Source organism: Periplaneta americana, chromosome 16 (genome assembly GCF_040183065.1).
Source record: "Periplaneta americana isolate PAMFEO1 chromosome 16, P.americana_PAMFEO1_priV1, whole genome shotgun sequence".
NCBI classification, from domain to species: domain Eukaryota; kingdom Metazoa; phylum Arthropoda; class Insecta; order Blattodea; family Blattidae; genus Periplaneta; species Periplaneta americana.
This window is the reverse complement of record NC_091132.1, coordinates 171,008,051-171,026,070: the sequence shown is the minus strand read 5'-3', so window position 1 is coordinate 171,026,070 and position 18,020 is coordinate 171,008,051. Positions and strand designations below refer to the sequence as shown.

The 18,020-nt window shown below is 35.0% G+C and overlaps 1 protein-coding gene across 4 annotated transcripts in view; it reads right to left on the bottom strand.

The window, feature by feature from the left end:
* LOC138691906 (exopolyphosphatase PRUNE1-like) overlaps positions 1-18,020 on the bottom strand; it is a 29,372-nt gene that overhangs the window by 7,460 nt on the left and 3,892 nt on the right. For all 4 annotated transcript variants that reach the window (XM_069814509.1, XM_069814507.1, XM_069814506.1 and 1 more), the window contains exons 3-4: positions 16,127-16,392; positions 5,760-6,001 (exon numbers count right to left, since the gene is read on the bottom strand). In XM_069814509.1, the coding sequence (XP_069670610.1) occupies positions 5,760-6,001; positions 16,127-16,392 (508 nt within the window). The remainder of the gene's footprint in view (positions 1-5,759; positions 6,002-16,126; positions 16,393-18,020) is intronic.

Here is an 18,020-nt window from a genome sequence, read left to right as displayed (position 1 = left end):
ACACAAAAACAAGTGCAATAAATAGGCAAATTCATGAATCAATAAACGGATAACTAAACTTACAAAGTATTGCATAGTATACGAAAATAATGTGTAATTATTTGTTATTCAATGATGCTGTATGAAATGCGACATTATCTAGCTTTGGTAGTGAGGTAAGATTAGCATCACACAGTTAAGAAAACATCGGAGTGAACCCAACCTGCTGATCAGCCTACCAGCCAGGAAGCACAATCAATATTATGAAGTAACATAAACAATTAAATGTGTATTATGTACTGAATGTAGTTTCTAGACACACACCTTCATCTCAAACAGCAGAAATAACTAAAATGCTCTCTCAATTAATATCACTCAATAAAAGAATTGTATTCCAATGGATACCATCCCATTGTGGAATCCTGGGAAACGAGAATGCGGATGCTTTAGCAAAGAAGGGCAGCACTGCTACTTACAGACCTGTTACTAAATCTACGTATTACTCTGTGAAGAGATTTATTAAATCTACATACTTAGACTTCAACAAACAAAATTTGATAACTCAATCCCAAGGGAAAAAATGGAACTCTCTGCATCAAAATCCACAGTTAATTCCCGATTTACCACGAAAATCGTCTGTAGCTGCATTTAGATTGGCAACAGGCCATGATTGTTTGGCCAAACACCTGCATAGAATTGGAATATATCAGTCCCCTAACTGCCCATTGTGCAACTCAAACCAAGAAATGGATTCGGAACACCTCAAAATCTGTGCTTCAGTGGCTGACCATGACAATATCTTTGAAAAATATTGGAGTGCAAGAGGTCAAATGACTTTATTGTCAAACGCCTGGCATTAGAAAACAACAACAACATTTGCTCAAATTGGACTGAGGAAAAATCCCGGAAAAAACCTCAACCAGGTAACTTGCCCTGACCGAGATTCGAACCCGGGTCACCTGGTTTCGTGGCCAGAAGCGCTGTTACTCCACAGGTGTGGACCTGACACATGTCTAACAGGGTTAAGAATGAAAATGGTAATTTGTGTTGGATAAACAGAAGCTGCAGAAACCTTGCTTCTGTGTCTAATACAGAAGAGAAACCAAATTATGAACAACGGGCTGCTGAAGACCCAGAATTGTTGGATGTTGAAGTAAAATATCACAGAGCACAGGGAGAAGAAAGGATTCAGTGGCGGTTCCTCGGGGGAGGGAAGGGAGGAACGTCCTCCTCAAATTTTTCTTCTTTTGAAAGTAAATACCAAATAAAATATGTGCCTTGAAATTCAAAGAAGATTTGATAACTTTTAAGTTTACAGCTATAAGAAAACTTCGGTTGATCGAGTTTTAAACTACGCACGCTCATGTGCTGCTAGAAAACTGTGAGAAAGATGCGAGATTGTTTGTGTGGAGGAAAGGCTCTTCATTCCTCCTCTACTGCAGTTAACACACATAGACAACAGCACACTAGCGGCCAGAGAAAGAAGCAGAGTTTTAAAGCAAGTAAATGAACGGAGAGGGAGGAGATCCTCCTCTGAATCAGTCATGGGCGGGAAATAGAAACCGACTGGTCGTGCAGCAAGCTCGCTACCGCTGCCATCTAACGATGCTGCATTCAACCGGACTATAACACATCTAGGAGGAGGCACAATAAAAACAGTTTTAACGCAAAGCTATGAAAGACACCATGTAAACTTTTATTTTTTTAATTATAAATAAAAAATATCATTGATTGCACTTTATATAGGCTACTATTCATGTTTTGAAACTTTCATGGATAATTGAAAGTTAAAGTCGGGTTTATATAAAACAAAGAGGAAGTAGTTCTACCTTAGTATCGCAGATCTTTTTGGCCCCTGAAATTCACTTCCATTCATTGTCTACTAGACAGGGCAACAGCCAAGTTATCAGTTTTGTACAATATATTTGAAATTGAAAGTAAGTAGGTACTCCAAACTAGATTATTTTTAACATAAAAGATTGGCCACTGGCAGCTTTGAACAATAATGATAGTATGACTTTACAAGAATTGACATTCTTCAAAAGCATGTGATACGGAACTTGTAAAATGTACATGTAGCAACACAGACCACGTGGGTGGGTGCAGTGTTCTCGCTTTCCTCAGATTATTTCCCATTCCCATTTCCATTTTCATAAAACGGTTCTGGTTACGTGTTAGTAGCTAGTCTCTTCCAACACGTGTGATGCTGTAGTGTGCTCAAAAATGCTGCGAGGTTGTGAATTTCCTTGTAATTGTCAATTTGTGCAATTATTCAACAATGAATGGAAGTGAAAATATAATATATTTTGGACAATTTAGGAAACTCAATTTACAAGAACAGATTATTGCTATACAGAAGGGAAGGCCAACCCCAACACTACCTGGTATTACATGTATGCATGTAGGCTAATTTGTAGCATGTTTCATTCAAGAAAGTGTCATTTCGTGCTGTTAACTTCTTTCCTCCTCTTAAGTAATACGCAGGAGCCGCCACTGAAAGCATTGTTTGAGAACTGTTAAAACACGGTCGAAGGGAACTATACCGACAATTACATGAACTGATATTAGGCATTTGGCAGAGAGAAACCTTACAAGAAAACTTGGGGAGAAGCCATCATAATGTTAATATTCAAGAAAGAAGGTAAACTAAGATATGAAAATGACAGGGGAATTGCTTTGTTGTCTACACCATTAAACATTTTTTACACAAACTGTGTCAAGAAAATTGAAGTCATATATCGCAGAGAGCACTGGAGACTATGAAGTTAAATTAATGGAGGAGAAATCTACAAATACCAAATATTCATACTCAAATAATGTCAAATCACTGAGAATTCAATAAGGAAGTGTGTCTTATGTTTGTAGACTTTTCAAAAGTATATTATGATAGCATAACAAGAGCACATGCATCACAAGTGAGTGGACTTCCTGAGAAACTGACTAATGTCACAAGATTGTCCATTGCAGAGACAAAATGTAAGAAGTAGTCAGAAAGTTTTCCAGTTAGTACAGCAAGCAGGTGACAGTCACCACTACTTTTTAGTTTCGTTTTGGAAAAAGTATTGCACATCTCCCCTTTTGGCCTAAAAATGGGACAAATGAAATTCCATGTATCAGCATATCAGATAATGATTTATTTATTTTGATATAATTAAGGCTATCAGGCCTTCTCTTCGACACGAACACAAAAATCAAACTATAAACATAGAATACAGGCACACGAATTACACCTGCTACAGTAACACACACTAATGAGCGAAACTAAATTTAAGAGGCTGAGATCTTTATTGGGAAAATAAAGGATGAAATTACAGTTGTCACAGATTTTTAAACATGACGCGTATAAAGTAGGTTTCTTTCTATATAAATGTTGAGAGAAGCAGTACAAAATGGACCAAAATCGAAAAAAATTGAGCCATTTTAAACCTCGACTTATCCCAGCTAAACTTAATTGGGTTTGGCTCCGAACATTCTTGCTGTGTTCAGAACTGTATGCCGGATGAGAACGGGAGTGCTGCACAATATGCGTATGCCATCAATGCTTATTACGAAAATGGCGATAGCTTCGTGACTGCACAGTCATCTTTTTTTAGTAGGTTATTTTACGACGTTTTATCAAAATCTCAGGCTATTTAGCGTCTGAATGAGGTGAAGGTGATAATGCTGGTGAAATGAGTCCAGGGTCCAGCACCGAAAGTTAACCAGCATTCGCTCATATTGAGTTGAGGGAAAACTCTGGAAAAACCTCAATCAGGTAACTTGCCCCAACTGGGAATCGAACCTGGTTTAATGGCCAGACGCGTTAACCGTTACTCCACAGGTGTGGACGAAGCCATCTTTGATTAACAATCCGTGCTGTTGAATAAATGGATCTGTGTCTGGTAGCTCAGTTGGTATATTTAACCAAAGGTCTCGGGTTCAACAATTTTTCCTCAAAATTATTCAAAACAACTTTAAAGGGAGTTATACCTGAAAACTTGATTTCCAATCCGTGCTGTTGTTAGAATTGGCAACATTGGCCTCAGTCAGTCTCTCAGCTGGAGTTTAAAGTCAAGTGCAGGAGAATGATCGAAGATTGGAGTCAGACTTTAATTTAAAGTAACATTTACTTTTTGAGGGTGTTTTTAAAAGCTGTTTTTGTTTTTACTGTTATGAGAAAAATGTAACGGTAAGAATTACTATAATCAGGTTCTCAGCCAGGCGAGTTGGGGATTTGCTTCCAAGCTGGCTCCGCCATCTTCTTCAGGAAATGAAGTTAGTGTTGTGGGACCATGTCTAGCCATGTCTACTGATTACATGGTCCTATGACACTTCATTTCCTGAAGAAGATGGCAGAGTTAGCCGTCGAAAGCTTGGAAGCAGATCTCCAACTCACCTGGCTGAGAACCCGAGAAGAGTTATTCTACATCAAATGCTGGGAAAGCCTCAAGTCATACTATAATCGTTTTTCATATTTATTTAACTTACTTAACCTAAAAATGCAGAAAATAGGAAATATTAGAGAATGCTGGGTTTGCAGTGAGAGACCTGTCCTTAGAACACTGCAAATGAATGAAATGAACCCAAACAAAATGTTCACATTTCATTTTAAACACATTTGTATTGTTAAAATTTAAGGATTTCATAGATGCCTAAACAATGTTGTGTTCCAGAATGCAAGTCTAAGTGCGATCAGGCAAGCGTGTAACAACATTTTCATTCCCCAAAGATGAAATAGAAGAGAAGCATGGATTGGTGCAGTACATCGAAAAGATTCCACTTCTATCTTTTCCACAGCTGTGTGCCTCAACCACTTTGACGATAAAGATGAGACTCTTTATGACAATTATTATAGACACTTATGAAATTACTTCTCAGGTATCCTGAACAATGCGATGCCCCGTAACTCAGTACAAGAAAACATAACATAACCCAAATTCTGGAAGAGAAGGCATAGAAATGAGGAAAGAAAAGCACAGGTATTGAAAATAGACGTAATAAGTGATTAATAAATGATTTTAATAGCTTTGCTGACAAATTTAAATATGTGAGAATGGCTCTTTACATGAAATGATGATTATGTATGGCTATACAAATTAAACTGTGATGTCACTGATAATGGCAAAAGCGTAGTATGTAGCAATGTGATTTATATGTGTGTGTATCTAATATCTACCCACTTCACTTGAGTAACAACCTAAATTTAAAATATATTTAAAAAAAAAACAGTGAGATTCCTGTAAATGATTTGAAGCATGTGCAGAATTCACTTTGAAATCTAAGAGTATGTTGGTAGAAGAACAGTGTGTGAAAGGGTAGCAATCTATATATTAAAATAATTGGCATAACTGTTTAGCTTTTCCTTAAACTGAAATATCTCGAGACCTAATCGAGCTATGTTAACGTACATGGGATGTTCACATTATGTTGAGCCCCAGTTTACTTGATTCGGTCAATTTGTGCCAAAGTTATAGTGGAAAATGTATTGGTTCACATGTGTAATTCAAATGTAGACTTTCTATGAAGAAGACGTTAAATGTTAAAAGAAACAGAAAATTATACTTAATCATGGGGTTACTTATGTAGAACATAATTCATATAAGATGAAAGTACTGCTGCCATTTTGTTATTCAGTCATTAACAGTTCCCAGAATGAAGACAGACTGCAGTATCTGCACCGTTACATGAATACTGAGGCCCAAGACCGATTACTGTCTTCTGGACTATAAAACAGAGGGGCTTCACTGCCAAGTAAATGTTGCCAAGGTAACAAAGAATGGAATCGCTTCTCATACGCTCACCCTGACCAGGATGGGCAGGCCAGGCACTGGGATGCCAGACGCCACCTTCATGTCCTTGAGCAGCAACTGGCCCGGAGACAGGGTGCTCACATCTGATTGGGCCGCCAGCAGCTCTGAGAACAATTCTTCCCGTTTCTGGGAGCCAGCGCCCCTAGCCTCCAGCTGTGCCACCACCTGGAGGTCCAGCTCTGTGGTGCGTTCCGCTGCTGCAGAGAAACATGCCGTGTCCAGCACAATGGGGCCTGCAACAACAACACTCATTATACACCACATGCGGGATCTTTCAGAAGTAACGCATAATTTTATTGAAATTAAAATTGAATGAGAGAATTTTAGGCTGAAAGCTCAGACGTAACAAACCCTGTACTTCGAAAGAAACATTTTTATAGCAACAAAATATTTTTACGACTACTGTTGTGCAAGATATGACGTCATCGAGAAAATTTTGAAGTGATACCATATTTTTTATATCATCAAGACAGCCAGTTCAAAAGGGAAACAACTTAAAATTTTAAGTTTTCAGAAACTTGCATTTTAAAGCTTTATGTTGCCCTTTGAGAGAGGAACAGAGATTAAGGGTGTTTAAGAATAAGGTTCTTAGGAAAATATTTGGGGCTAAGAGGGATGAAGTTACAGGAGAATGGAGAAAATTACACAACGCAGAGCTGCACGCATTGTATTCTTCACCTGACATAATTAGGAACATTAAATCCAGACGTTTGAGATGGGCAGGGCATGTAGCACGTATGGGCGAATCCAGAAATGCATATAGAGTGTTAGTTGGGAGGCCAGAGGGAAAAAGACCTTTGGGGAGGCTGAGACGTAGGTGGGAAGATAATATTAAAATGTATTTGAGGGAGGTGGGATATGATGATAGAGACAGGATTAATCTTGCTCAGGATAGGGACGATGGCAGGCTTATGTGAGGGCGGCAATGAACCTCGGGTTAATTAAAAGCCAGTAAGTAAGTATGTTGCTGTAAAAGTCACAGGATCACTGAAATGACTCCAAATTCTGTTAATGATGTTTTATATAAACTGTAAGTTTCGAATCAGAGTAATTAACAGCAACATGAAACTCTAAAATTAAGGCTTCTCAAAACTTAAAATGTTGATTGAGTTGTTTTTGTTTTGAACTGGGCCGTCGATTTCTGAAAGAGCATAACTTTATGTAATATTTTTTTTTATTGTTAACAGAGGAAGTATGGCTGCGGTTACTATGGTGGCAACTTTATTGTTGATACATTTTGCTAGTCCCTGTGTTATGAATCCGGTTTTATTGATGAAATCACCATAAAACAAGATGTTCTTAACAGGAAATGAGAGAACTGAGATTCTGACGATGATACATGATAGGCTTTGGTGATAGAAGACAAACACAATAAGAGGTATACACACTTTTCATCCAAAGTAGTAGTGACTGAGGAGATAAGATTGCCATAAAGCAGCTCTGTGTTTTCATACTCATATTTAACACAATTCTCATATATATATATTCATAGCATCATATTTAAAGATACTTAAAATACTCACTAATCATTTGATATATAAATCATAAATTCATAACATCCATTTTCCACGCAATTTTGTAATAATATACTTCGCATTTCATACACAACATAAATCGCCATATTGTAAACAATTAACCTCAAATCAACACTTTGGTCACTATTCCCGACCTTTTCTTCTTTTAACTTGAGTAATTCTTAACTCATAAGTTGACTAATTTTAAGGCTCTTTGTTATTTGTAAAGTTGAAATATTTAATTGATACATAAGTAGGCTTAATTGTAACACTAATATAGAACGTGTTTACATATTTTAACAAGGACTAGGCTAAATTATTAATAGCACATTTCAATATAAATACTATTGTTGGTTAAGAAATTGCGTGTGTTAAATAACATAAATAGTGAAGTTGCATCAAGACTGAAATATAAGTGCAGTGAAGTGACGTATCGTGTAGATTAACGTCGACAAGTGTTGTACCGGATAGTGAAGTGATAAAGTGTAGTGTTGGTCCATTGAAATATTGTAGTGTGGTGATACTTCAAAGTAGAAATAATTTAAAACATAAATAGTGAAGTTTCATCTAGACCGAAATATAAGTGCAGTGACGTGTCGTGTAGTTTCAACGTCGAAAAGTGTGGTATAGTGAAGTGATAAAGTGTAGTGTTGGCCTATTGAAATATTATAGTGTGGTGATACTAAAGGGTAGAAATAACCTAAAACGTAAGTACATTAAATTGAAAAGTGAGTGAAATTGAATTTGTAAATAAGGTACACTATATACATAATGTGTGCTATGGCTGCTCTGTCTGGAAACTGTCGTAGTTGTAGAAGGATTGTAGTGAAAGGATTGGTATGTAATAATTGTAATTTCTGTTTTCATTGGAAATGTATAGATATAGATCCTGATAATTTTGTTGACAAAGGTAGTTGGGAATGTAGTGATTGTATATATGATAGAAAGATGCGCGATCAACTGGAGAGAATCAGAGCCCTAGAATTGGAATTAGATGAGGCAAAGTGTGAAATTAATAAATTGAGAGCTTTGAAGGATAGCATTAGTGTTTCGAATAAAGAGAGATCTCACACTTGGATGAAACCGAAGAATTCCAAATCTAGGAGTAGACGTTTCTCTGCGGATGATGCTGCATCAATCAAACTGACCAACAAATTCAGTGCTCTTCAAGCAATGAATGTTGATCAGGAGAACTCAGACCCAGTATCGACACTAGTAAAGGTAAGTCAGAAAACAGATAAGGTTAATGATTGTAGGAGTAAAGTATTGATTTTAGGAAGCAGCCATGCAAGAGGTATTTCCTCACTTTTGAAGTCGAAACTGGGCGATGAGTTTGAAGTATCTAGTGTATGTAAGCCTAATGCTCCTCTCAAGAATGTTGTTGAGGATATGATGAAATTGAGTTCAGAATTTTCTAAGAGGGATCATGTAGTTATAGTGGGTGGGCCAGGTAATAGTATTGATAACGATTGTAACTATTCTATTGAGAAAGATGTCAACAACATAATTGAGATGAGCAGCCATACCAATGTGGGATTTCTCAGTCTTTTCAGCAGGTACGACAAGCCGTATCTTCACAGGAGGGTGCGGAGCGTGAATATGCGGCTTGAGCGGGCTCTGATGAGACCTGGGGCATCACACATTGGTTTGATAGATGTAAGCCCTATAAGAAGGTATGAATATACGTCACATGGCCTGCATCTGAATGGTAGAGGCAAGGAGCACCTTTCGGTTCTTATTGCTAATAGCATCAGAGGCAGCCATGTTAAAAAGCAGAGTTGTAATATTCCTGTGTTAGTTAATGCTAGGGCTTCTCCTTTTTTAGGTTAAACCTCCCACCGGTAAGGTGTTTGAAACAAGTTCAACTAAATTGTAAATGCTCTGATGTTTCTAGTAATGAACACAGTAACTTCACTATTTTCCATCAAAATATTAGGGGATTAAAACAAAAAACTGATGAATTGATCACTTCTTTAGCAACTCAAAAGCATAAACCTCAGATATTATGTATAACTGAACATCACATGAAGCAACAGGAAATACTACAACTGTCTTTACATGGATATGTATTAGGTTCCCATTTCTGTAGACATGTCTTCCAAAAAGGGGGTGCCTGTATTTTTATCAGAGAGGATCTATTATTTAGTAAAATTGATATATCTGATTTTTGCCTTGAACAAGATATTGAAATCTGTGGAATACAAATTGGTTATGAGATATCAAATTTAATTATCTTATGTGTTTATAGGGCGCCAATGGGAGATTATAAGAAATTTACAACTAACTTAGATTCATTATTGAAAAGACTTTATAAACCACATACCGAATTTGTAATCTGTGGTGACATAAACATAGATTATCTATCAGAAAGCTCACGTAAAAGAAAATTAAACTCACTTCTTGAAACTTATAATCTTAGTCACACAGTAAGTTTTCCAACCAGAACACAAGCTGGAAGTAGTACTGCCATTGATAATATATTTATAGATAAAAGTAGATTGAATTCCTATTCAACAGTACCATTAGTCAATGGCCTGTCTGATCACGATGCACAAATTCTAAGTGTTTTCAATATGAGTGAAAAATTCCAAAGTGTTAATCTAAAAATAAAAAAAAAGGATTATAAATGCTGAATCTCTTCATCATTTAAATACATGTCTACAAAATGAATCTTGGGAAAATGTATATAGTACCGATACCATTGATATTAATACTAAATTTAATGCATTTTTCACTACATTTACGAATTATTTCAATGAATGTTTTCCAGTCAAGGTGGTGAAAAAATGTAAAAGTAAAAACACGTGGATAACTCAGGGAATTAAAATATCATGTGCTAGAAAAAGGAATCTATATTTAATGAGTAGGAATAGTGATGATCCTCATGTTCTTAATTACTACAAGAATTACTGTAAAACTTTGACAAAAGTTATAAAAGATGCAAAGAAAATGTATCTGAATGAAAAAATACAAAATTCAGATAATAAGATTAAAACTATTTGGGATATTATTAAAAATGAAACTAATCGATATTCAAAGAGTGAAAATATTACTTGCATTAAAATCAATGATAGTAAAATAGATAACCCAAAATCAATTGCAAATCATTTTAACGACTTCTATATAAATATTATTCAGAACTTAAACATTCAAGATTGTGCAGAAGATGCTGCACTTGGTTACCTAACTGATGCATTTAACACTGAGTTTTTAGGTCTCAAATTTATTCCCACTACCGCAGCAGAAATCATGCATGTGATAAAACAACTAAAAACAAAATATTCCTCTGGATATGATGAAATTCCAAGTAAAGTTCTGAAAGCTTGTTCTGAAATATTATCCCCTCCGTTAAGCTATCTATGCAATTTGTCAATGCAATGTGGTATTTTTCCAGAAAGACTCAAATATTCAATAGTAAAACCAATATACAAAAAGGGAGATAAATGTACTATTGCTAATTACAGACCCATATCATTATTAACAACATTTTCAAAAGTGTTTGAGAAAGTTATGTATAATAGATTATATCATTACCTGGAGTCCAACAATATATTAGTTTTAGAACAGTTTGGATTTAGAAAACAAAAATCGACAGAGAATGCTGCTTTTAGTTTGGTGGATGAAATACTAAATTCATTAAATTCGAAACTACATGTAGGTGGGATTTTTTGTGACTTGGCTAAAGCATTTGATTGTGTAGACCATAGTATATTAGTAACAAAATTGAAGTTTTATGGCATTAAAGATGAGATGTTGGGTTGGTTTACATCGTACTTATCAAATAGAAAACAAAAAGTAGAAATAAATGTACCAAATAGTCATAAAGTTACTTATTCAGAATTTAGAAATATTAAACATGGTGTTCCGCAGGGGTCAATTTTAGGTCCATTGTTGTTTCTAGTTTATATTAATGATTTAGCCTTGACCATAAACAATTCATCCCATGTAATTTTATTTGCAGATGATACAAGTGTAATTATTTCAAGCAAACAATACGATCATTTTATAAACACTTCTAATACAGTGCTGAATCTAATGAATGAATGGTTCCATGCAAATAAACTAGCACTTAATGTTGATAAAACCAGTGCAGTCAAATTTAGTACACACAATAGTGCTCAGGTTTCCTACAGTATTCGATTAAATGGAACTCATCTCAAAGAATCTATAAGCACAAAGTTTCTTGGTTTAGAATTGGATAATCACTTGAACTGGAAAACGCATATAGAATGTATTACTCGTAAATTGAGCTCTGCCTGTTATGCATTAAGATCCTTATCTACTATTGGTGATATAAACTTACTTAAAATGTCATACTTTGCATATTTTCACTCTGTAATGAAATATGGATTAATACTCTGGGGTAACTCGTCTGAAGCTAAACACGTTTTTGTTTTACAAAAGAAAGCTATAAGAATAATGGCCGGTGTGCATAAAAGGACCTCATGTAAAAATATTTTCCGAAACTTAGAAATCTTGACTTTACCTTGTGAATACATTCTTTCCCTAATGATGCTGTATATTAAGAACCAAGATAAATTCAGTACTAATGAAGACATTCATCATTTTAATACAAGACATAAATCAGATCTTCATCTACCCTCTGTTAGTCTAAGCTGTTTTAAAAAAGGAGTTCGCTATTCATGTATAACAGTCTTCAATACACTGCCTAATTATCTTAAAGATTTGAAGAACAACGAGAAAAGGTTCAGAAAAGAATTAACCAAATTTCTACATACTCATACCTTCTACACAATTGATGAATTGTTTATGCTTGTGAATTGAATTATTCTACTTAAATGACATGTACAATTTTATATAGCTCAACTAAAATATGTTTTTATATTGACTTAATCTGTTTACTATGTATTGTATTTTTTGTTTAGCATAACTGATGAATTGTATGTACTGTAAATTGAATAGTATACTGTATAGGTCAACTGATGAATTGTTTAAGCTTATAAATTGAATTAATCTACTTCATATGAATTGTATAGCTTAACGAAAATAAGCTTGTAAATTGAACTAATTTGATTGTATATGTTTGTATAGTTTGGCTGATGAATTGTATATGTTCTTAAATGATTACTAGTCAGTGTAGCTCTACTGATGAATTGTATACAGACCTACTGTAAATTGAATGGTAATATGTATAGCTCAACTGATGAATTGTTTATGATTATAAATTGAATTAATCTACTTGATATTAATTGCACAAATTTGTATAGCTTAATGAAAGTATGCTACTTTGTATTGTATATATTTGTATAGATTTGGCCGATGAATTGTATATGCTTTAAATTGAATAGTAATCTATATAGCTCTACTGATAAATTGTTTGTGTTTGTAATTTGAAGTAGTTTGCATGATATGTATTATCAATTTCTGTATATCATAACTGGTTGAATTGTTTATGCCTTAAATTTAATTAAATTGTTTTGTATTATAATATAGCTCAACTTATGAATGATCGTTTGCGTTTGTAAATTTAATAATCTGATTGGCTATGCATTGTATACTTTTAGTAGAGCCATCGATGTTGGTCAGTCGACAGACTCGCTGGGCTGCTGATCCGGAGCTGCGTTCGGGCTTGGGTTGGACCCCCCCTTTGGACTTTGGTTTCTTCGGAGGTTTTCCCCAGCCGTGGGACTGAAGCCGGATGGTCTATGGCGAGTCCTTGACATCAACCCCTTTGATTTGATTACCCCCTTTGATTTGATTACCTGGTTGGGTTTTTCCGAGGTTTCCCCCACCGAAAAGGCAAATGCCGGGTAATATTTTGGCGAATCCTCGGACCTCATCTCATCTCACTACATCTCGCCAAAATGTAAAAAAATGTAAAAAAATGTAAAAAAATGTAAAAAATTGTACAAAATTGTAAAAATTGTAGAAAATTACTAAATTGTAAAACTATAAAAATTTGTAAAAATTGTAATTGTAATATTGTAAAATGTTGACATGTTCCACATCTTAAAGCTTCATTGCTCATGTAAGATCTATGGAAAAAAAAAAAAAAAAAAAAAAAAAAAAAAAAAAAAAAAAAAAAAAAAAAAAATCGGTTACCTATTTCTCAGTCAGCTGTGAGTAGAATAGAAGCGAAATTCAGAGAACATGGAAATTTCAAAGACATAAAAAGATTATTTCCTGGTAAGAACATCCTGTGTTATTCTGATTTCGTCAATAAAACTGTTTTCAGAACACAGGGACTAACAAAATGTTTCAAGAATAAAATTGTTTCCATATTCTGTATAAAACAAAATGAAGTATTACATAATAATTTGCTGTTTCAGATGATATAAAAAAAAATAAAAAAAAAACCTATAGGGTGTCATTTACAAATGTTCTCGATGACGTCATAACTCGGACAATAGTCGCAAAAATATTCCTTTGTAAATTTATTTTATTGGGTTATTTTACGACGCTGTATCAACATCTCTGGTTATTTAGCGTCTGAATGAGATGAAAGTGATAATGCCAGTGAAATGAGTCCGGGGTCCAGCATCGAAAGTTACCCAGCATTTGCTCGTATTGAGTTGAGGGAAAACCCCTGAAAAAACCTCAACCAGGTAACTTGCCCCGACTGGGAATCGAATCCGGGCCACCTGGTTTCGCGGCCAGACGCGCTGGCCATTATTCTACAGGTGTGGACTCCTTGGTAAAGAAGGTTTGACGCATCTGAACTTTTTGTTGAAAACTCCCTATTCAATTTTAATTGGACCATTTTTGCAAAACTTGCTAACTGAAAGAAACTAAATTTTACAGGAGAGACAAAACACCTGTAGTAAAAATTTTGCTGTAACTCTCACTTATAGCAGAAAGCAAGTTTTGGAAAAACGATCACACTTTGACACACTACAATGAAGAGAAATAACCCAATTTCACTAAGCCGCCTTGAACATCATGTAGAGGCCTGCCTTATGTTAACGAATCCATCAAAATCTCAACTTTGCAAATTTTGCAGTTAGCAAGTTTTTGGAAAAACGGTCCTCAATTGCAATTGTGGGTTAGTTTTGGAACACTTTGTATATAAACTAAATAAGTAAGTCATCCATTATTTAACTGTTGGGCACAGCTACCACTGGTAGGTCAACTGCAACAGCTGAACTATTAATTCTAACCCTGTATCTTGATTGTAGCTCAATTTATTGTAGATATAATAAGCAATATACACTTGAACAAGCACTCAATTGCAAGGATAAGTACATACATGTGTAGAAATTCGTGAGCAAAATACAATAAATACGCACTTACATAAATAAGTAAACGAATATAAAATATATATTGTAAAATATAAACACATTCGCAAACGGATAAATACAAATGAAAAAAATATGTAAATACAGAAACAATTATTAAAGTATAAATACAGTGAAACCTGTTCAAATTAGAACCTGAATAATCCGGAATCCTGTCTATTTCGGAACAATTTATTGGACCCGGTGAAATTCATATGTATTATGTGTAATTTTTCCTGAATAAAACGGAAATTGTCCAACGCAGAAACGGAAACTGTCTGCTATTGTTCAAAACGGAAATAATATTTTGGACACACTACTTTAATGTGAACTATATTTTCAAACAGTATGTGCTTTCAAGGAATGTACGAAATACTAGTAGGTCACTAAAATAAAAACAAGTTTTCTTTGTAAAATTTTTGAGGGTGCGAGTGTGTGTTGGCCTGATGGTCATAAATTTTATTACCCTATTGCCTAGGCAGACGAGTCCCTTCAAAGATGTTTAGTGCTTCACCCCTGTATACTGTCGTAGCTGGGTAGAACGCAAGTGTATTAGCGATTTCGTGATAAAAAAAAAGTTGCGTAAAAATGTTGTACTATCATTAATCGATGAAGTAAAAGTTATCGAGGAAAATGAGAAACGAAGAGTATGGAAAATAATGTTGAAATTTATGAATGGAAAGCTCATGTGTAACTTGACACTTTCAAAAATAAAGGCCGTATCATGAGTGAGTGGCTTGCGGTCAATAATGGTGACATAAAAGGAAACAGAAAACATCTGGTTACATAGAAATAAATGAACTGTTGTAGGAGTGGATTGTTCTTGCCCTTTCAAAGATCGTGCAATTTTCTGGACCTATTCTGCAAAGAAAACCCTTGAACTGGCAAAGAAATTAGATAATCCAGTTCAAGGCTTGTAGGCTCCTAGTCCAATTAAATAATGTGCTGTGATATACACTACAGTATTATAGCATAGTGTTAGATATTAAATTTAGTGTAATTAATAAACTTTACAGTGTTTAATGAGTGAGTTACGATACAATTTATACACGAAATGAGATTTTCATCAAGATCATTCACCAATTAAATAAGTGACAGGAAGCTGATTTAATGTCAGTAGTGTTAAACGGAATATTTTGTAATTCCTACAATTTGCGGCATGCCATTTTGTTTTTCATTTATGCAAATGATAAAATATTCCATTTTAATTTCACACCTGAATAACACGGAAATCTGCCCACAACGGAAAAAAAATTAGGACCATGTCACTTCCGTCTTGAACAGGTTTCACTGTACATATATTTGACAATTAATAAGTGGATAAAATAAAAAAAATAATAATAAAGGCAAGATCTATAATAGCAATATATGTGAAGCCCTCTTAGAGATCCACAGGATCTCCATTTCATAAGACAAAGATGGATAAGCTACAGCAAGGTGCAGTCATGAAGTCAAAGCAATAATGGTGATGTCATTGACATATGGAGGGAGGCAGAGTTCCCTTGCCGTCTGGACCTCAACACATCATGCTGAGTGGATGCATATTACTTCCTTGAGCTGGCTTTGAACCAAGGCTATTTCAGTCTGTTACCTTGTTGAACTCACTCACCATAGAGCAGCGCAGCTGCCTGCACATCCAGCAGATGTGGGCGGCGTGTCAACACTTGGTTCGCAACCAGAGTGGCGCACGACCCCACCGTGGCTAGGATCACATTCTGCTCTGTCCAGCGCCATGCCGGATCCTGCGGGTGGTGGTCAACAACCTCAACAATGGCTCCACACAGGCCCTCGGTCTCTGAGGACAACACGTGGTGATCCACCAGCGTCAGCTGCAGCTGGCCTGACTCCAGCAGACTCCTCAGCTCTATCGTGTCACTGCAATCAGAAGTGAACCACATTAACACGTTCCCTTCCTTCACAGGAAATAACAGATTATTTCAAACCATCTGAATCTATCCACAAAGAGTCAATGAAAGAACTTTTAATAAAATTTCTCATCAGAAATAAATGTGTGGCTTTAAATACCTGACAGTCTATTTTGTTCCTGAATGTAAAAAGAATACAATGTATTTACCACACGCATGTGGTCTGCATACAATAAATGAATACCATGCACATTTTATCACATCTATACTAATAATAAATCTGTAGCCAAAGTTTTTCTGGTAATTTTTTATTTTCCAAAAATAATTGGTGTTAAGATGTATAATTAACCATCCAGAAACCGAAAATCGCTTTTCTGAAATTTTTGTTTGTATGTCTGTCTGTCTGTCTGGATGTTTGTTACCTTTTCACGCGATAATGGCTGAACCGATTTATATGAAAATTGGAATATAAATTAAGTTCGTTGTAACTTAGATTTTAGGCTATATGGCATTCAAAATACTTTATTTAAAAGGAGGGTTATAAGGGGGCTTGAATTAAATAAATCGAAATATCTCCCTTATTATTAATTTTCATGAAAAAGTTACATAACAAACGTTTCTTTAAAAATAATTTCCGATAAGTTTTATTCCATACAAAATTTTGATAGGACTGATATTTAATGAGATAAATGAGTTTTAAAATTACAATGACGCCATCTAAGGCACTGTACTGAAATAAAAACAAATGACTTCGTCTATAATGGGCCATGGACAACAATCGAAAGCTATTAAACATAGCCTACAGGGAATGTTTCTCTGTTTGTATGAAATAATATCGGAAGCTAATTGTTTAATTATTATTTTACCATTGGAAAGTGTAGTTTCTCTAGATGGACATAATTCTACAATGTTAGTACAGTAACTTCTGAAACATATAGCAAGTAATATAAAGTATACACATAAAACTAAATGATATGTCAATCTTCATTAAACTATGGTTGCATGTAATAACAATTAAGAAACATGTTAAAGAAATTGTCATTGCACCAAATGATTGCTCTCTGGACCAAAATGACCGCATTGTAATTATTTAAATAAAATTTAAATTAAGTAACATATTAAACGATTTATCCTTCTGTCAAACACGAATGTTCCCTGGATCAAACATCCTATTTTAATTATGTAATTACTTTATATTTATTTCTAACGGGTGCAGCGGAGCGCACGGGTACGGCTAGTATTAAAATAAACACAAAACCAATTTTTTGCTTCAATTAATACTGTACTAGTTTTTCATTGTGTGTTCCAAGCTGTTTCTGAACAGTGGACTATATTAACAGCGAACAGTTTTACGCTCTGCATAGATGTCCTTTGTACCATTAGCGTCAACCATGAACAACTTGTCCCAAATAATCTCATTTGTAGATGATACAAGTGTGATTATCTGAAGGAAACGCTCTGATCATTTTATAAACACACAGTGCAGTGCAAATCAAGCTTTCAGGTGTAACTCCCTGTAGAGTTGATTTGAATAATTTCGAGGGAAAAACTGTTCCGGGGTCAGGTTAAACGTACCAGTTGGTAGAGTGTTGGTACGTTTCAATAGCCGGCCCCGGAACAATGTTTTCCTTCGAAATT